The 20,094-nt window shown below is 35.2% G+C and overlaps 3 protein-coding genes across 4 annotated transcripts; 1 reads left to right on the top strand and 2 right to left on the bottom strand.

The window, feature by feature from the left end:
- Nucleotides 1-2,270: 2,270 nt before the first annotated feature.
- On the bottom strand, nucleotides 2,271-3,195 carry LOC124827851 (small ribosomal subunit protein eS30z/eS30y/eS30x). Its single transcript, XM_047301003.2, has 3 exons — nucleotides 3,056-3,195; nucleotides 2,805-2,942; nucleotides 2,271-2,599 (listed from the first exon to the last, which is right to left on the bottom strand). The coding sequence occupies exons 1-3, from the start codon at nucleotides 3,057-3,059 to the stop codon at nucleotides 2,553-2,555; spliced, it is 189 nt and encodes a 62-aa protein (XP_047156959.1). The 5' UTR covers nucleotides 3,060-3,195; the 3' UTR covers nucleotides 2,271-2,552.
- A 150-nt stretch (nucleotides 3,196-3,345) lies between these two features.
- LOC148206839 (uncharacterized) lies at nucleotides 3,346-7,456 on the top strand. Its single transcript, XM_088108930.1, has 4 exons — nucleotides 3,346-6,012; nucleotides 6,061-6,284; nucleotides 6,368-6,625; nucleotides 6,708-7,456. The coding sequence occupies exons 1-4, from the start codon at nucleotides 4,465-4,467 to the stop codon at nucleotides 7,300-7,302; spliced, it is 2,625 nt and encodes an 874-aa protein (XP_087965056.1). The 5' UTR covers nucleotides 3,346-4,464; the 3' UTR covers nucleotides 7,303-7,456.
- A 2,657-nt stretch (nucleotides 7,457-10,113) lies between these two features.
- LOC124824817 (protein transport protein SEC16B homolog) lies at nucleotides 10,114-19,754 on the bottom strand. 2 transcript variants are annotated; one of them, XM_047297331.2, is made up of 14 exons: nucleotides 19,361-19,754; nucleotides 17,497-19,226; nucleotides 17,087-17,407; nucleotides 13,859-13,990; nucleotides 13,659-13,781; nucleotides 13,346-13,513; nucleotides 13,074-13,199; nucleotides 12,856-12,990; nucleotides 12,228-12,355; nucleotides 12,045-12,153; nucleotides 11,647-11,973; nucleotides 11,412-11,543; nucleotides 11,021-11,316; nucleotides 10,114-10,915 (listed from the first exon to the last, which is right to left on the bottom strand). In XM_047297331.2, exons 2-14 carry the CDS (start codon nucleotides 19,132-19,134, stop codon nucleotides 10,486-10,488), a joined length of 4,065 nt encoding a protein of 1,354 aa, XP_047153287.1. In that variant the 5' UTR covers nucleotides 19,135-19,226; nucleotides 19,361-19,754; the 3' UTR covers nucleotides 10,114-10,485. The 2 variants fall into 2 exon arrangements, with proteins under 2 accessions (XP_047153287.1, XP_087960962.1); XM_088104836.1 differs by lacking the exon at nucleotides 19,361-19,754 and having other exon boundaries at nucleotides 17,497-19,281.
- Nucleotides 19,755-20,094: the final 340 nt, after the last annotated feature.

The following is a 20,094-nucleotide window of genomic DNA, read 5'->3' as shown; positions in this document are numbered from 1 at the left end:
TTTTGGTAACTTTCATAGCAGAACCTTTATTTTATAATATTTGCCTGTATAAAAATCATTTTAACTTCGGATGAATTTCATCCTAAGATAATAATTTCAATAAATATAAATTGCCTACAAAAACCCTATGAATTTGATCGATACCTTTCACATTCATAAACAAATCATGCATGATCATTGACAAAACGAAACATAAAACAATATAATAATTACTTCGCCTATCAAAAACATTACTTTAAAAACGACTAGAATTTCGACTTTGAATTTTCAAATTAAACCAGCTAATAAATGTAGTGACAAAATTACGCATACCCATTTTATTATAAACTAATATTCTTTTTCACTTCATGTTAACTAACTATTGAAATTTACATCCTTGACGCTATTATGACATACATTATATTGTGAGAGGAACAAGAGCATGCTCAGAGGAGAGAACAATTACAAGAAATGGGGAATAATAATATGGAGATAAAAAATTTGTTAAAAACCTTTAGGTTGAAAAACTATTTTCAAAATGACAGATAACATTGTGAAACAAGAAAAGAATATTGTGAAATTATGATTATTTAGTATGTATTTACCATTACTAAACCAGAGTCGAAGAATAGGGAGGGGATAGATTAATGATTTATATCTTAAATGTAGGGCAACTTTTTTATTATAATAATAACAGTTTTGATGACAGCTGATTTTGTAAACGTTAATAATTTGTACACTCTTTCTAAAACTCAATTGATAAATTTACACCAAGGTTGTCAAACTCGAGAGTTTACGTAAACTCGAATCGTAAACTCGAATCGTAAACTCGAATCGTAAACTCGAATCGTAAACTCGAATCGTAAACTCGTAAGAGTTTACTTCGTGTAAAAATATTTTAAAATATCTATAAATAATAGAATAATTTAATATTATAATTTATAAATAATGTTTTTATACTTTTATAATATTATTATAATTATTAGTTTATCATATTATATATATTTAAATATTTTTCTTTAATATTATTATTATTTTATCATAATTTTAATTGAATATAATTGAAACTTCAGTTAGAAAAACAAGTTCTTCAAGTTAATATTGGTCCAAAAGTTTAGTATACTAAAAGGAGGTCCAATAATCAGAATAATAATGAATAGATACTTTAATATTAAATATTTTAATATTAAATATCTACATGCTAAAATAAGAAGCATAAATACTAAAAAAACCTAGTTGTAACATTAAAATAGAAATACTTCACTCACGCACTAGCAGCGAGAAATGGAGAAGCATCGGTGAGCACGATGGCAAGCACGACGACAAGCACGAACCAGGCGAACGGAGTGCGATCACAACGACAAGCGCGAACCAGGCAACGAAGCGTGACCATGAACCAGTTGAACGACGAGCAAGAACCATGTGAACGGCGAACACGAAGGAGAGCTAACAAGGAGCAACCACAACAGCGAAACTTGACGGTGCCCTAGACCTATAACTATTTCCTCTTTCTTCGCTACTTCTTATTTCAAACTCGCACAACCACTGCAAAATCGCGATTCTAACCGTTCCCATCGAGTTTAGAACCGATTTTACCGAGTCTGCTTGAAAACCGAGTTTGCTTCCGAGTTAACTCGGAAGCCAAAACTAAGAACGCAAACTCGTCCGAGTTAACGAGTTAACTCGCGAGTTTGATAACCTTGATTTACACAACCTAAATAAAGAGAATATGACCATTGTTTATGATGTCAATTTTTTCATTTAGAAGTGTAAACCATACATAAACTATTGAAATTTAAGAATACAATCTTAGTAGTGCTCTAACCAGTTGCCCATTTAGGAGTTCAAGAACACAACTCATGTTGACAGTACAAAATTGGTGAACAACCTAACCAAGTTTGCCCATTTAGGAGTTCAAGAACACAACTCATGTTGACAGTACAAAATTGGTGAACAAGCTAACCAAGTATATCTTAAACTTCATTCATAGTTTGTTACTGCATGTATTCCATCAGAAGTGTAACCATTTAATATAAACCCAATAACTATATCATCATTCTGTCTTAGAAAATAAAGACATGGCTTCAAATGTACCAATTCCAGAAATCAAAATCCCTCAATGTTTTCCAACATTTATTTAGCAATTATTAACAAAAGCCAGAAATGAACACTTGATTACAACACCGTCGGAGGCAGATATAAGATGGTGACCAAAATGATGCTTTCCTCTAATAGGCCTCCAAACGGTATTGTTTGTAACATTTAAAAAAGGACATGACATAAGAACTGAATAGGCTAAAATCAGCACAAATATATATCAGTTATAAGGTTGGTGTTCAATGTTTGCTTACTTCACCTCTATATTCGATAGAAGCAAAACAAAAAGTGTGGAGGAAAGTCTCTAAAACAATCGTCCGTAAGAGGGAAATATAAAGTTTTGAAATAAACTAGCCAAAAAACTCCTTCATTGAAGGATAACGTAACTATCAAGGTTTCAGTCATCAATCAAATAAAAACAAAAACAAGTGATACATTTTGCAAACTACGAAAACCCAAAATCATCCGCAAGCTCCTCACTTCTCCGACGAGTTTGGTCCACGCTTCTTACCGAATCCCACCACTACAATCAAACAAAACAAAAAATCAAAATTTAAAACACTACATTATGAAAGCCCCAAATCCAAAAACCCTATAAATCTAACACAACAAAAATATTATTTTTCGGTAGAAAAGAGAAAATAAGGTAAAAATTAAAGAATTGGAAAGTGTTGGAATGTGAATTTAGAAATAGGGTAAGGTAGGGAAAGGAGAGAAGAAAAAATTACCGGCGGTGACGAATCGGCGGTTGTATTGCATTCGCTTGTGAGCGCGTCCGCGTGGCTTCTTCTTCTTGTCTTGCTTGGCCACCTTAGGAGTTTGTCCTCTCACTTTGCCCGCACGTGCGAGAGATCCGTGAACCTTACCTGTAATCGAAACATCAACCAAACAAGCCATTTAGACATAACATCATCGTCTCCTTGTTCATGGAAACCATGAAATCTCATTGAAATTGAAAAGAAATTGGGAAATAACTCACCCATTTTGATGAATAGATGCTTCTCTCTCTGAAACGTTCAGCTGCAGCGGCTACCGGTAAAATCCCAATGCCAGAGGTAGATATCCTCTATTTGTAAAGGTAGGGTTTATGTTTATGAGGTCTTACTGGGCCTTAGGCCCGTTTAGCAAACTTACTGAGCCCACTTCTCTTATGGACCGAAACACTGTTGCACGTGCACGTTTCTCTTTTTCGGCCGTGCCTAATTTTATATTCTAAGGGAGCTTTATTTATTTTTAGTTGAATGAACTTACTTTAAAATAGTTTATGCTTAATTTATCTTGGGGAATGATTTTTAAAGTCTTTTTGTTTATTTGGACTGCAAAAAATTATTCTTAAAATATTGTTACAACATACTTTAAAAATTCTATGGATTTTGCATGAAGACTTTACCTTTTTTTTTAACCATAAAAAACCACATTACCATAGCACATTCCCTTTCTTCGATTTTCTCGAGAGCCACGCTTCATTCTTTTTTTTTTGTCACATCAAGTATTTCTTTTCCTTGGCATATTTACGTCTCATTTGTAGTACGTCTTAAGTTCAAGTGATCAATAAAAAAAATAAGGTTTAATTGCTTCCTTTGTCCCCAGTTTGATTGAATTGTGTCAAATTCATCCTCATTTTTAAAAAAGTTTCATTGTCGTCCTCACGTGGTGTAAAAGTGTCAATTGAATCCAAACATTGAAAAAATTTGTGTCAATGTAGTCATCTCCGTTAAATACACACTAACTCCGTTAAGTGACTGATTATTTGGTACTAGAGAAGTAAAACGTGACAACTGAGTCACAGTAGTGGTAATGACGTGACAATGATATATTTGAGAACATGGAAATAGGTTATTGAATTGGGGAAATTAAAATCAGAATTCATTTAGGGTATTTGTATTTGTGAACGAAAACTAATTAGGGCATTTGAGATATTTGAGATAGAGTGTTTCTGAGTTGAGGAAGGGTGAAAAATCGCAATTGGGGCTTTTGAAAGCAGAACGCGTTTGGTGATTTGGAAGCGTTTGGTGATTTCGAAGTGCGAAGTGGGTTCCATTCGAAGGTCCATTCGAAGGTACGTGTACATTGCTTTCGTTGGGTTTATGGTTGCTTTGGTGTGTGTGTTTGCTTCGTGTGTGTGTTTGCTTTTGTTGTGGTCCCCCATTATGGGTGTTGTGTGTGGTCCCCCATTGTAGGTTAAAGTCAATCTTTATGCTGTGTTTAGGGTTCAGTACAAATTTGTTTTAATTGTTTATGGTCTGTTTAAAGTGCTTTGTGGAAGTGTTGTACCCTGATGGGTTGACAGTCGTATCCTGATATGTAAATGTAGTGTTATTTTGGTCAATTAAATGTAGTGTTATTTGGGTAAAGTTAGACTGACATGATTTTTTATATTAGTGTAGGATGCCTAACTGTGATGTCGAAGTGGTCTTTCACCATGGGGGCAAATTTGTGAATGATGGGTCATTTAAATATGAGAATGGTCAAACATCTACTTTAAAAATTGACCCAGATAGATGGAGCTACTTTGAAATTATGTCCATTTTGAAGGAGATGGGCTATATTAATGTTAAAGAGTTGTGGTATTCAGTGGGTGGTGGTACTGTGTTAGAAGGAAGGTTAGAACTATTATCTGATGACAAGGGTGCATGTCATCTGGTCAACCTTGCCATTTTGAATGGTCAATCTCACCTGTATGTTGTACACATGGTGTCAGATCCTGAGTACGTTCATATGTTGGGGGAGGGTGACAGTGATAATCGTGTAGAGGTAGAGTGTGAGGAAGAGTGTGAGAAGGCTGTTTTGGGGGAGGGTGTACAGGCTGACAATGATAATTGTGTGGAGGCAGAGGCTGAGGGAGACACTGATGGGGCTGTTTTGGGGGAGGGTGTAGAGGCTGACAATGATAACATTGTGGAGGCAGAGGTTGTGGGAGAGGATGTTGGGGCTGGTTTGGGGGAGGGTGTAGAGGCTGTTAATGATAACTTTGTGGAGGCAGAGGCTGAGGGAGAGGATGTTGGGGCTGTTTTGGGGGAGGGTGTAGAGGCTGACAGTGATAACTTTGTGGATGCAGAGGCTGAGGGAGAGGATGTTGGGGCTGTTTTAGGAGAGGGTGTAGAGGCTGACAGTGATAATTTTGTGGAGGCAGAGGCTGAGAGAGAGGATGGGGGACATGATGACTACGATGTTAGAAGTTGGAATGGAGATGAAGAGGATGTGTTGAGTGAAGATGATTTCTGTAACCGTAGTGAGGAAGTTGAAGTGGGTGGACCAAGTGGGAAGTGTCCTCCATTACAGTATGTACATGACAGAGGTTTATCTGACAATTCTTGGGAATCTGAAAGTTTAGACAGCCTTGTATTAAGTGATTCATCAAATGATGATAGAGACCGTTATGGAAATTTTGGCACTTTTTCATTGCCCAAAAGTATGGAACACTATAACTGGGAAGTGGGGACATTCTTCAGTGAAAAAAAAGATTTCACAGAAGCAATAAGAAGCTACGGTGTAGAGAATGGTAGGAAATTGAAGGTTTTTAAAAATGATAAAAGAAGAGTTTCTGTTAAATGTTGTGGGGCAAAAGGGAAGTGCCCATGGTACGCATATTGTGCATATAAGGCTGCCCAAAATACATGGCAGTTAAGGAAGATTATAAACAAGCATACCTGCAGTAGAGAATTTAATATGCGTTTAGTGACATCAAAATGGTTAAGTGGGAGGTTAGAGAAGACCATAAAAGAAAATCCAAATATTAATTTGACTAACCTCCAAAACAAAGTTTGTAAGAAATGGAATATTAATGTGTCTCGGTCAACAACCTTTAGGGCAAAGAAAATGGCACACAAGAAAATTGAAGGTGATTTTGAAGAACAATATAAAAGGGTATATGACTATGCCAATGAGCTGCTTAGGTCAAATCCTGGATCAACTGTCAAAGTTAGTGTAGAACCTTAGTCTTCCATGTTCATGTTCAGTAAATTTACTTTTATCATTTGATAGGGACTTCTGCCAACAATACAAGAACTTCTACCTCGTGTTGATCAAAGGTTTTGTGTCCGCCACATATATGCAAATTTTAGGAAAAAATATCCTGGAAAAAATCTGAAACGTCTATTATGGAAGGCAGCATCATCAACCCATCCTCAAGCATGGGAGGCAGTCATGAGAGAAATAAAAGATGTCAATGTAGAGGCCTTTAAGCACTTGATAGCTATTCCACCAAGGTATGTTTTCAAGAGTGTTAGCCATGTCAATTATTTAGAACTGTTTGGTTGTGTTATAAATGTGTGTGTTTTTCTTTATATAGATTTTGGTCAAGGTCAAGGTTTACACCTACAGCTGCTTGTGACACCCTAGTAAACAATATCTCTGAAGCTTTTAATAGTGTGATCTTGGATGCAAGGGCTAAGCCCATCATAACAATGATGGAAGACATTCGTATGTATCTAATGAAGAGATGGGCAAGAAATAGAGAGAAGATAAGGTCATATGAAGGTTCCTTTTGCCCCAAAATTTATAAACGATTTCAAAAGGAATTAAACAACACAAAATATTGGATACCTAGGTATGATTTCATAATATGAAGTTTTATTTGTTTTAATTTCTTTACTTTACTTACTCACTTGAATCCAAATTTCATTTTCCAGCTGGTCAGGATTGAAATTATTTGAAGTGAGACACACTTCCAACATTGGTGACAAGTTTGTTGTTGACATAGATAAAGTGGACTGTAGTTGCAGGAAATGGAGTATAACAGGAATCCCATGCTGTCATGCCCTCACTGCCATGACATTTTTAAACATCAATGGAGAAGACTACATCTCACATTGGTTTACAAAGTCAACCTATGAACAAACATACTTTCCAATGATATATCCAGTCCACGGTGCTCATATGTGGGAAATGACTTCAATGCCTGATGTGTTGCCTCCACCTAAGAGAATTTTGCCTGGTAGACCGAAAAAGAAAAGAAGATTAGAGCCTTGGGAGCTTAAGAAAGATGACACTCAACTAAGACAAGGTGGAACACGTAAGAGATGTGGCATATGTAGAGAGCTTGGACATAAAAGAAATAATTGTCCACAAGCTGCCCAAGCTGCTCCAAGAACTCCAAATGCAACTCAATCCAGTCAAATTACTCAATGCGAGGTTGAACAACCCCAACAAAGTCACCCATCAACAACAGCACCTCAGACAACTTCAACACCAGCTGACCCAACTGCCACAGCACCTTCAAACTGATTTAGAAAGTCATTAGCTATTATTAATATGTATTTTGGTACTTTGTTTCGGCTAGCACCTTTTTTTGGATACAAACTTCAATATGTATTGTGTGCTGATGTATTATTTGATGAAGCAAAGTATTGTCTGTTCAATGAATATGATGTCCAGTTTGAAGCACAGTTTCTGATGTTATATTCAATGTGCCGTTTGAAGCACAGTTTCTGATGAATCTTATATTATTTATTAGTTATTTTCATTTGAAGATAAATGACAAGTGCAATATTGTTTCTACTGCATCAAATTTGAATTCAGCTGCATTTAGCTGTCTGCACTCAGCAGATTCATGAATATGCAGGTATGAACATAATTCAGACGCTCTGAGTTAGTTTCTGCATGTCGGATCAAAACTGGCAGATGAGTTAGTTTCTGCGCCACTTAGAAGGAAATTGGACGCTCGTCGCTCAGGACGCTCGTCGCCAGGACGCTAATCGCCCAAGACGCTCGTCACATAGCAAGGGCACGCTCGGTTCATCGCAAGCGGACGCTCGTCGCTCCTTACACGCATAAGAGGACGCTCGTCCAGAGAATATGAAATGGACGCTCGTCAAGACGCTCATCCAGAGAACATCAAGTGGACGCTCGTCGCCCAGGACGCTCGTCGCCAGGACACTCGTCACATAGCTAGCGCACGCTCGGTTCATAACAAGCGGACGCTCGTCGCCCCCTGCGCGCACAAGGGGACGCTCGTCCAAAGAATATGAAGTCAACGCTCATTCCAAGTTCATTATTCGCATTGGAAAAAAATTTACTGTTGAAATGGTGATTAAGCCTCTGTTTTTACTGATTTCTACTGTCCAATTCTCTTAAGTAAGATTCGGTTCGGTATGTAATAAAGCAATGCAATAGCTTTGGACAATCATAATGAATTCTGCTGTTATATTCAATGTGCATTCGAAGCTCTGATTTTATACTCAACTTTCATTGAATCTTATATTATTTATTAGTTATTTTCATTTGAAGATAAATGACAAGTGCAATATTGTTTCTACTGCAACTGATAACTGTGTACAGTAGCCATTAAATTGTTGCTGTCATCAAATTTGAATTTAGCTGTTAGGTTGTATTTGAAAGAACATCCACCTTCTTCAACAATATCACTGCCAATTAGCTATTGAAAGCAGAAATTGAGATTTTTCATTCATTTTCAACAACTGTCTAATACAACACATTGTCTAATACAAAATAGTCATGGAATTTTAAACAAGATACAAACAAGGATGACATTAATAAACCCCATAAAACATAGCATCCATGTTAATTGCTTCTCCCATTTCTGAGAAACCATAGCAGATTTCTCCAGACTAATAATTTTCCTCCTTTGCCTAGCAATAATAGTATCCCTTTCATCCAAATTAGCTTCATTGCACCATTTAAAATAATTGCATCCTTGAAGTTCTTCGTTTCGAGTCCGCTGTTCAAAACATCCAACCACAAACATTTCATTACTCAAAAAATAAACTAATCACTAAAATGAAACTACAGCCATTGAACAAACCTTGTAATTAGGGCATCCCCAAAATTGTTTGCCTTCGTTCTTCACAGTTTTCGCCACTCTCAACACAGCAACTTCCCCACAACGACATATGTTAGTTTGAACCAATCCTCTGGATGAAACGGCACGACAGCTCCCCCATGAGCAAGACGAACAACACTGATGATTCAATGACATTGCCACTTCCTAAGCCAACGAAAAAACGACACAACCTCACAACCAAGCTTTCTCACCCAACCCCAATCCACACAGTACCAACACTTCTTCAACCAACTCCAAACCGAAGAACAGCCATTTCTCAACAAACACCCAAAGAGGGAGGAAGAAGTACAGGGAGGAAGAAAAATAAACTCACCAAGCTTATGGGGGACCACAACAAAAGCAAACACACACACGAAGCAAACACACACACCAAAGCAACCATAAACCCAACGAAAGCAATGTACACGTACCTTCGAATGGACCTTCGAATGGAACCCACTTCGCACTTCGAAATCACCAAACGCTTCCAAATCACCAAACGCGTTCTGCTTTCAAAAGCCCCAATTGCGATTTTTCACCCTTCCTCAACTCAGAAACACTCTATCTCAAATATCTCAAATGCCCTAATTAGTTTTCGTTCACAAATACAAATACCCTAAATGAATTCTGATTTTAATTTCCCCAATTCAATAACCTATTTTCATGTTCTCAAATATATCATTGCCACGTCATTACCACTACTGTGACTCAGTTGCCACGTTTTACTTCTCTAGTGCCAAATAATCAGCCACTTAACGGAGTTAGTGTGTATTTAACGGAGATGACTATATTGACACAAATTTTTTCAATGTTTGGATTCAATTGACACTTTTACACCACGTGAGGACGACAATGAAACTTTTTTAAAAATGAGGATGAATTTGACACAATTCAACCAAACTGGAGACAAAGGAAGCAATTAAACCAAAAAATAATGATATGTTAAGACCACTAAAGATAAAAAAAAAAAAAATTCATAATATAACTCAAAATAATAGTATTTTAATTAATATATATTTTTTAGAGTGTAAAGCATTATTTTTCTAAAAAAAAGTGCACACTAAATTCGTGAACCGTACTTACGAAAGGTCTTTACATTTCAATTACATATATTTTCATCTTAACAAACAATTTGCATTTCATGCATTTGATTCAAACAAGAAAAAGAGGGAGAAATTAACTCTACAATGAAGGGGAGGATAAAGAAAAATCTTCCTAAAAGGAGAAAAAAATAGAAAGAGAAATCTGAAGCAAGATTGACTTAAAAACCTAGCACAATTATCATTAAATTATATTTAATTTCTGAAATGAAAATTACAAAAGGGCAAGATATTTCACAATTCCATAAACTATTCTTTCTTTTGGATGTGTTGAGGCCTGTTTTCCTTGAGGGTCAGTGTGTTTCTTGTGTAATAAAATGAACAAATGAGTTCTACTACTTATACTCACCTACGTGGTATATCCCTTGGCATTGAAAGTAAAACAACTGATGGGAAGAAAAAGGTTGCTCTTTTTGAACTTCACCCGATGGCTACCGCCATTTAGAATTTAAGAGAAATGCAACAGGGATGTCCCAACTACTCTGATGACCATAAACAAAATTTGATATTTACAACTTAATTATGTGCTCAAAGTTGAACCTCTTGAAACATTGTTGGTGGCATTCCCAAAGCTTCACCAAGAGAACTATTTTCTCCCAATTCTGTGGAACTAAATCGATCACTAATAGCCTCACCACCCCACGAAGCTGTTCGCCGTGAATGAGGAACTTCAGAGTTGCTGCCATTCGTCATTATTTCCTGGAAACCAATAGTATCCATGCTTGGAAACCTTGGCCGTTGTAAAACTCCAGGCGATTGGTACAACGTTGAAGGATTTTCATTAGTTAAACTATGTTCATGATTACTTTCTGTTATAGCTTCCATTGCCTGCTCATTTGATGATGGTGTGTGAGCAGGAACAAAAAACTTTGCATTGGCAGCCAGATCAGGTTTGACAGATGATGACTGAAACAATTTTGCAGAGCTTCCACTACCAGGGTTGAACGTGTCAACGTACCTGTATAGACCACAAATTTCACTAAAGTTCCACTACGATAAATATAGTTGAACTTTGCTTTGTTCCAACAAGGAGACGATCGTAACAAGACTGTGATTATCTTACCTTGATCGAACACCAACGCGACCTCGGCCAGAGAATTGTGTTGAGCTTGGTGGCATTGGTGGAATCCCTGGATTATGTTCATGACTTTTTGTTTTTAAATCATATCCCTCCATAGAAGGCGTTCCTTCTTTCTTCAGTGCATGTTTTAAGCTGTAGTCAGTTGAACCATTCTGGAAAGCAGCAGTCTTTGGAGGCGGTGGTAATGCAGTTTCTTCAGATTGAGATTGAACGCCTTCCTCTACCCATCTTTTCAGTTTTTCATCATAATAAAACTTGTTCTTTTCACCCAATTTAGCCTTCATAAAGCACCATTTGAATTGGCTTAGTCAAAAGCACCGTTGAAACTATAACAGAAAATAAAACACGGAACATGAAACGACTAAAATAATACCTGTCGACCGGGGCGAGGTCTCAAAACTAGTTCCACTGTCTTTTGTAATAGTTGTGAGCCAAAACCAAAACGAGAAAAGCGAGATGCAGCCCCTGATACTGATGTTTTTCCTTGACCTTCAGGTGAAGTTCCCTGGAAAAAATCAACCATTTTCCCCAATAAAAAAAAAACACCAAACAAAAACGAACACATGAAACTGAAGTTTTTTGAATTATCCTAAATAGTAATCACAAACCTGGCGAGGGCTTCTACCAAAGTCTGGCTCTGAAACACTTCTATTAGGTTTTGGTGTTTTATTATCGTCAGCTGTCCAATCACTGATGGGTTCCATTGAAGCGGATGGAACTAAGGATGACATTGCCATTGTTGATTGGCTATTCGATACTCTGTTTGCAACAGGCTGGTGATGTTGTCCATTTCCGTGAACATATCCTTGAGATGATGACGATGATGGAGCAGGTGGTGGTAAACCACCACCAACAACTCGATGTGCAGTACTATCAAAAAAGTTGAGCAATTTTCCCACTAATTTTGCAGGTGCCAAATTTGCGGCATACCCACCCTGAACACATTGTTAATTAAGAGTATAAATAACAAAACAATCAAAAGACTCAGTCAAATACAAGTAAGTACCTGTTGGTGGGTTCTAATCCTGTCTTCAAGAGATAATACGAACTGCTTCCATGTTTCTACTTCTGGTGCACGACCAGTTTTTAAGCATTTCATTACTGCTTGGCAGTACCTGAAGCAACATAATACCAATAAGGCAGATTACACAAAGTATAATACTGTACAAACCATATTCTAAGAACTTACTTCAGCGAGTCTGAAACCTTTCCCACTTCAGCTAGCATGTATGCATAAATAAGCTTATATGGCTGAAATGGAAGCAAAATAAACTGAGAGTTTCCAAGCACCTTTGAATATTCATATAATTCAGTCCTCTGTTCAAATAACCATTAAGTTAGATCAGTTTTGTGTACTTCAATACATCTCACAAAACAATTGTATCATATTTAATATTGAGTTTAAATGCTCATGCACTATCAATATAAAATATTTTATTTAAATTGTCAATTACAATTCACCAATATAAACTAAGTGATAGCAAGATCCAAGATTTAATATTAAATATGTCAATTACAGTCTCTGGAAACCAATGCACTATCATATTTAATATTTTATTTAAACTAAGGTTTTAAATATGGGGATGTTATCTTCTTAAACATTTAATGAAAGATCCAAGATTCAGCATTGTAAAATCCTAGAAAATCAAGCAATTAGGAACCAGAAAAGTCCAATGGAGAGAGGAAGGGATAGCAAATATACAGTGTACATTACATTTTCCGGTAAAAAACTCAAAACATGTTCGTGCTATATGCAACAGAACAACCAAATTTAGTTCAAGAAGCAACCTAAAGAGTTAAAAGATATTTCAACGAACCTGGATAGCCTCTGGACTAGCATAAGTTCGAGGAAATTTCCAGTGATCTGCTCCAATTAGACAGAGCCTTGCCCTATCTGAGTATGATTCGAAGTTCGCTTCAGCAACTAAATAGCATATGTGTGCAGCAATGATCTAAAATATGTCTCCCAAGTTAGAAGCAAAATTGAAATCTGCATAATCATTAAACAACCAGAAACATAGATTGAAAACTATACCTGACTTGTTTCTCTCCACAAGCAATCACCAAGATGAATAATTACAAGTTCGTCATCTTTGGTTCTGTTTGCAGTTATTACAGCCAAATTCTCCTCCCAATCACCAAGCATGTCAAAAGATCCAACCTGAAATTGCAGAGTAACAAGAAAGTTATGAGTTTCCTATTTGAATTAAAAAAAACATTAATCTTTGAAAATAATGAAACTTGGAAAAATGAAAACTGAAGTGCATAATCCTTGCATAGGTTCCTAAATCATCCCATTGAGATCACCTGTGTAGGCTGCTGAGGGATATTCAAAGAGTTAGGATCCCCACCAGCTGAGCTACCAGGAGAGAATACTTCAGCTGGCTGTCCAGCGATTAGAAGGCATAATGTGCGCAAAGGTGATCCTGAAACTAGCTGACGAAGTGCCATTTGCTTCACTGTGTCAACATAGAACTGCAATACATAAATGTACAAAGTTCATTCCACAATAAAAGCTGATTAAAAAGACACTATAAGAAATGTAAGGGACAATCTAATTCAGATATTTCAGTATCAATAGTTCAATACAGTATTCAACACCAGAAAAAAGACAGCTAACCTGATCGCCAAGTTGTGAAGCAAGAACAAGCGCAGGTCCCCACAATTGACCTTCTTGTGCGTACTGCAAAGCCTCCTTCTTTTTTCCAGAGACAAGAAGGTTTTGTACCTCAGAAGCCGTTGCCTAGATCAAAATAAAAATCAACAAAATGTGCACATTTAAAAATATGTAGGGTTTGTCTGGAGTTAACTTATACACACCCGCATTTGAGCTTCAGAAGGCAAATTTTGCAGACAGTGACTTCTTAGCACACCGTATTGAGTGAACTCCTTGCCAAACGTCTTGGCAGATGCAAAAAGCTTTGCAACTGCTGCTTCAGGAGTATCATTTTCCTGTTCAAAATACAAATAAAGAAGGTCACCAAATCTGTAGGTGATACTGTGCGGAAATGGAATATGTAACAATTGAATCAAAACTATCAATGGGGCATGATAAGGTTAGAACAACCACATCGATCATTACCAAATATTTCCTGAATACTTCCACGTTCCTATTTGGACAAAGTTTCCTTCTCGTGCTGAAGAAGGTAGGGCAAATACATTTACAAGTAATAATTAAAAAATAAAAAGTTGTGAGGTAGTTTAAAGATGAGGGGTTGTGCGTTAATACCTGTTGAATATTTGAAAGATCATTTACAAATTTTAAATCAGTGTGTTCAGTGAAAAGTCATGGAATAATTATAAGCTATTCTACTATAAAAAATAAATAAATAAATCAAACGGTGTAGTTTATATGTCAAATACAATAAAATTTACTCAATTTCCTCTCTAGTCTCTATTCTATGTTCCTAATTAACAACACCATAACATATATCTGCTTGTCAAGCAAAAGAAATATGAATGAGAACGATTGCTCACAAGAATGACTTTTCCAACTATGAAGATATTATGACACAACAAACATTCCGGAAAGCAATTAAACTTTAATAAACCACACCATAAAAATACGATTAAAAAAATGCAGGAAGCAAAGTTACATATGTTATTAACATCCAGGGACAGAACACATATATTGAAACAGGGGTAGTCACCCCCTAACCCACAAAATGTTATCAGCATTTGTATTAATTCCTAATATAATGTATCCATCCCTTCTAAATTTCAATCTTGCACCCTTCCTTTTACTGCACCAATCGTTTTAGATTTACAAATAACTAGTATTATCAGTACATTTTGCTAATATATTTGATGTTTAACCAAATCTGGAAAAACATGGAATATATTATATGTTTTAGGGGCATAAGGGGGGAGCTGAGTGAGTAGTGTTATTAAGTATTATATTATTTTGGATTGATAACCTTTTTTGTCCTTAAATTCATAATAATGATTCAATGTTTTTTCCTATTTATTTTTACTCAATGTGATTCTTATAAATTTATATATATATATATATATATATATATATATATATATATATATATAGAGAGAGAGAGAGAGAGAGAGAGAGAGAGAGAGAGAGAGAGAGAGAAATTCAATGTATTTTTTCCATTAGATCAATGTTAACTTCATTCCTCCCATTTTGCTGCTAGAATTGGACAATAAATTCATAAAAAGAGTAATTGTATTAACATAATGGAAGGACCACATTCAATATATTTAGAAAATATAGAGATCACATTAAGTAAAAAAATAAATAAAGAAAAAAAAATTGAATCATTAAACATGTATAGGCACTAAAGATGTTATTAAGCCTATTCTATTTTTCCCCTTCACTTTAGCACCAAGTGATGAAAAATGTTTTTTTTAAAATGTTTTTTTTAAGACATTAGAAGATAAGAATAGAAAGTCGAACAGCTTTCTTTCTTCTGGTTGGTGTTTGTAGCGGGTCTTCTTCTTTTAAATATTGCAATATCTTATTTTTACATTAATATTTAATTTGTTTTGATTGCTTTTTATATTTTATGTATGACTATATTTATTAATAGAAAGAATTGATATATATATATATATATATATATATATATATATATATAGAGAGAGAGAGAGAGAGAGAGGACTGAGCTACGTTTTTAATAAATAATTTTGTTGATAGAAAGAATATGTCTTGTTTTAAATTTTGAATGTCAACTTTATTTTTGATTTGGATTGCTTTTAATTACTTCTCATAGATATACATAGAATATGTATTGTTTATTTGCTTTTAATTGTCTTTTCTCGGTATAAATATGCTAGATAATAATTTTGTTGTGTTACTTATAATTTATTTTACCAATAACTTTATTTATAGTTAACTAGGAGTTATAATATTTGAAATTTAGTAGGTAAATTAATTCTTACTGTAATAAATTGTTTCTTATATTGTAATTAAATTATGATAACTCTTTCTCCATTTTTGAAGAAAGAAGTTAATATTTTATTTATTTATCTCAACCTCGTCTTGAGTCACAAAGTTAAAAAATTTCAGCATAAGCTTGTAAGCTCTATGAATGACCACTAAAGAATAAAAAATTTAATGATTTTGATTAATTACTATATTTAGTTTCTATACGAAATAATTCTTTTATCTTGACTTTGTCTATGTCATATTAGTATTGGATTAAAATACCATAATAAATATACTCAGACTAAAAGCATGCAAAAATAATTTGATCACCTGATAATTAAAAATAACGTGATCTAAATTGAATTCAATCATTTTTTTCTTAGCCCATTTAATCTATGATCTAAGATCAATGGATTTACAAGATCTAATCCGTAAATTTATGAATTAGTCAGCTTCTAAAATAATAATAATCAAACAAATAAAGCAATATAATTTTATTAAAACATATATACATGTATCATAATTTATATATTAAAACTTGCATACTAAAAGTTAAAATAATTTTCATTAGAGTAATTTAGATTTATATATATATATATATATATATATATATATATATATATATATATATATATATTATTTCTTAGATTTTTTAATTTAACTTATTTCATTTTATGTTTTGAAAAAGAGCTAAAATGGATAATTAGTCCTATGGCCTAAATTAAATTAGGATTGTTTCTTGAGACTACAAATTGTAGTCTATTTGAAAAATGGGTCAAACAAGGCCATTAAACTTTACCATTCGACCTATTAGATCAAGCTGAACCAAACATTGGTAATGTATATTGAAAATTAATATTAATTTCTTAATCTCTTGTTAAGTATAATTTATGATTTTTTTTAAGAGAAAAAAGCTAATAAATTTTCTTGATTTCAATAAAAAAATTATATGATTCTTTTTCTTTTTATTCTTATTCGTTTCTACATTATAATAAATATATAAAAGAAAGAGTGGAAATTACTAATCAAGCCATATTTCTGTAAAATAATGCTCAGCACAAGTCTTCACAAAACTTTTTTTATCAATCTTGCAAAGAACATGAAATTAAATGAACAGTGGCATAGAAAATATAAAAAGAATTTGAAGGGTAATAAATTTAACTTACTTTTCGTATGGTGTCTGTACCAAAAGGAGAACGTAGTTTTCCATAATGTTGACAGGCTATTTTAAGCAAGGAGAGAAGAAGTCTCAACCTTTCACATTTCTTATAATCCATGTCAGTTGATCCAGAATGTGCAATCCTCTCATCTATCCATTTGTACAACTCTTTATTTCCAAAACTTCCACTAACCAATGGACCAGGGAAAGATTGCTGAGTGAGAGCACGGAAATAATCACCAGCGCCACTTCCAACGCTCGAAGAATCAATACTTCCATTGATAACTTCCATCAAGTTTAACACAGAAACAGATCCTTGGACAGAAGTCTTCAGATAAAAGTGAACGACAAGTGTTAATTACAACAAAAATCAAACGAAGCATCGATCAAAACTGAAAACATGAACCAAGAGTTGACCTGGCTTCTATATGATGAACTCGAAAAACTAGAATCTTTCATTACAACGACTTTTCCACCAAATCCAAAGGTTACTAAGGCATGAGGAGGACGTCCAGCTGATGATCTTCTAACATCAGGTGCACAAGACTGATGCGTATCCTGGAACGATGGCTGTGCCTGGGAGTAACTGAAGGGCTTCTGACTTTTAGCATATTCATTTGAGAAATTGTTTGGTTCATTAAACTGTGTATTTGAATAATTAAAAAGTTGAGGAATGTTCCCACTGGGAGCAGAGTTTTGTCTCTCAAGAGTTCCATCAGCCAAACCATGATCATGGTTCACTTTACTGTACGAAACTGTTTCAAATGAGGCAGGGTTATTTTGTTGATCTTTATTAACAGAAATATTTGAGCCAAAAGAATGCCCAAATGGTCTGTTTCCACCAGAAGTTGCAGTATCCTCATTTCTAGTAGCCCTCTCAGTTGTGTGTGTGTCTTGACCCTGGAGATGGTGAATACCATATGAACCACTCCACTTGTCATCTGTAGTCTGAGTACCAGCGTCAAGTGACCCATAATTACCATCTTGACCATACTCTCTATATAAACTGACATCATTGGACAAATTTTTTTCAGTAGAAGCACGCCTACTTTCCTGTCCATGACCAGCAGATTGAATAAATGAATGGTAAGTTTCTAACGAGCGCCATTCTTGAGCAATCATGTCATAATACCAACCGGGATACTGAGGATCAAAAACCATATGTTCAGGATACCCATTATTCCCCTGCGAAGCTTGGTTCCAGCATGATACACTTTCAGTTCTGTTAGTCCCAGCTAAAGTTCCAACCATAGATTGCGCAGTTTGTTGCATATAAGAAACCTCCGATACAGTATCAGAAGCAGTTGTCCAATTTGCAGTTGTATTGGCCATAGAGCTTCCCTGATTATCATTATGGCCATCTACCATATACCATTGCCCAGTGTTCTGATCATACTTCCAGCCAGGATAAAGATCCTCCCAGTACTGAGTGCTACCCAGATCTTGCCCATTTGTTTTATTTACCTGAGATGTATCGTAACCTTTACCCTCTTGATATGGCTCATAATTACCTAAAGAATTTGACCCATCATTTTGAATTTCATTACCGGATTTCACCTCATTATTGAAATCATTACATGTTTTGCCAGATTCTTCTACCAATTCACCAAAGAAGTCAGAATACGATCCAAATCCATTATCTCGATTTGCATCAACATTAAAAGAATTCCAACCCACCTCCTTAACCTCGGAATTGTTGATCCCATTGCTCTTACTCACATCGGAAACTGACGCACTCTCCAAACCCGTCCCATGATCACCATGATCCATCGCATTATCACCTCCAAATGAACCAGAGGACGCCAAAAAAACTCCTTCTTGGGCATTCCCACCATCCAATTGCACACCGCTTTCGTCCCATTCTTCCTGTTTCCTCTCATTCCGACATTCTCCAGCATCACCATCGATCCCTAAATTCGCAAACGTTTTCACGTCACCAGAATTATGATAACCTTCATCACCATGGCCAGAATTAACATGTTCATTGTCATCCTCCACAAGTTTATCGAAAAAATCCTCGTCCGTCTGATCCTCCGGTGGAGGATTCGAAGCCATCACGCCCAAACCATAAACCTTCTCAATTGCACCGGTCACCAATTCGCCGGAAATCGTCACAACCGCACCCAAACAATCCTTGATTTCACCTCCTACAATTCGCAACCACGAGATTCGAATCCGAAATAGCCACCAACCAAAACAGAAACGAGATATGCGAATCCTAAGATGCACGCAATCCAATAACGCAGAGGAATTTAAAAAAATTAAAATATAAAGGCATTACCCGGAATTGCAAAGTTTCCGTCTCAATAAAACGCAACGTTTTGGGCCGCAGAGCAAAAACATAAAAAAATAAAAGAATGAGGTTGCGTCAGAGATCCATTTTTAATCAGACAGAGAAAACAATCAAAAGAGAAGAGACGAAAGAGACGAAAGAGACGAAAGAGACGAAAGAGAGAGAGAGTAGTAAAGGGTGGAAAGCCCTGGATTTCGCACCACCTCACCTACTATCAAGAACACCAAATTACAATGTTTTCTTTTTGTCAATTTTAGATTATTTTTTACATTTACTATTGCTCCATTCACTTCTCAATTCTTTAATTCTGATTTTTTTACTATACTCCCGCATACACAATCCTGTATTAAAAAATTAATTGAAAAGAAGAACAAGAAAAAAAAAATGTACGTGTATTATTTGCATGCAATTGCATCCGGTATTTTGCTGCAACCGTTGACGACTAGGGGCTGTGCTAAGGTCAAAACTCCCCATGTGTAGAAAGTGACTCACCCAACATAATAATATATCTATATATATAAACACTCATGAAGAAAAGGAATGAGGAAAAACATAATTCAAAAACTATTTTCAAAAATATATTTAAAAGTGTATGAAGCCAAATCATTATTGATTACAAATGAAGATGACCGGAAAATAGTGTTTAAAACAAAACATGCACTTTATAAATATTTGGATATCCATTTCCTTTCTCAAATGTATCTAATATATTATTAAAATTA

The sequence above is a fragment of the Vigna umbellata genome, chromosome 1, assembly GCF_029865625.1.
Source record: "Vigna umbellata cultivar VRB3 chromosome 1, Vumbellata_1.0, whole genome shotgun sequence".
In the NCBI taxonomy this organism is placed as follows: domain Eukaryota; kingdom Viridiplantae; phylum Streptophyta; class Magnoliopsida; order Fabales; family Fabaceae; genus Vigna; species Vigna umbellata.
Note: the sequence above shows the minus strand (reverse complement) of the source record. Positions and strands in the feature narration are given on the sequence as shown.

What these genes read in the sequence shown, in the direction of transcription:
- LOC148206839 (XM_088108930.1), top strand. Translation starts at nt 4,465, where the DNA reads ATGCCTAACTGTGATGTCGAAGTGGTCTTTCACCATGGGGGCAAATTT. An exon ending in TCAAAGTTAGTGTAGAACCT is followed by an intron (nt 6,013 to 6,060) that starts TAGTCTTCCATG and finishes ATCATTTGATAG; the next exon opens with GGACTTCTGCCAACAATACA. An exon ending in TTGATAGCTATTCCACCAAG is followed by an intron (nt 6,285 to 6,367) that starts GTATGTTTTCAA and finishes TTCTTTATATAG; the next exon opens with ATTTTGGTCAAGGTCAAGGT.
- LOC124827851 (XM_047301003.2), bottom strand. An exon ending in CCGCCGATTCGTCACCGCCG is followed by an intron (nt 2,600 to 2,804) that starts GTAATTTTTTCT and finishes GTTTGATTGTAG; the next exon opens with TGGTGGGATTCGGTAAGAAG.
- LOC124824817 (XM_047297331.2), bottom strand. Translation starts at nt 19,134, where the DNA reads ATGGCTTCGAATCCTCCACCGGAGGATCAGACGGACGAGGATTTTTTC. An exon ending in GTACAGACACCATACGAAAA is followed by an intron (nt 13,991 to 17,086) that starts GTAAGTTAAATT and finishes TATTTTGAACAG; the next exon opens with GAAAATGATACTCCTGAAGC. An exon ending in CTTCACAACTTGGCGATCAG is followed by an intron (nt 13,514 to 13,658) that starts GTTAGCTGTCTT and finishes TATGTATTGCAG; the next exon opens with TTCTATGTTGACACAGTGAA.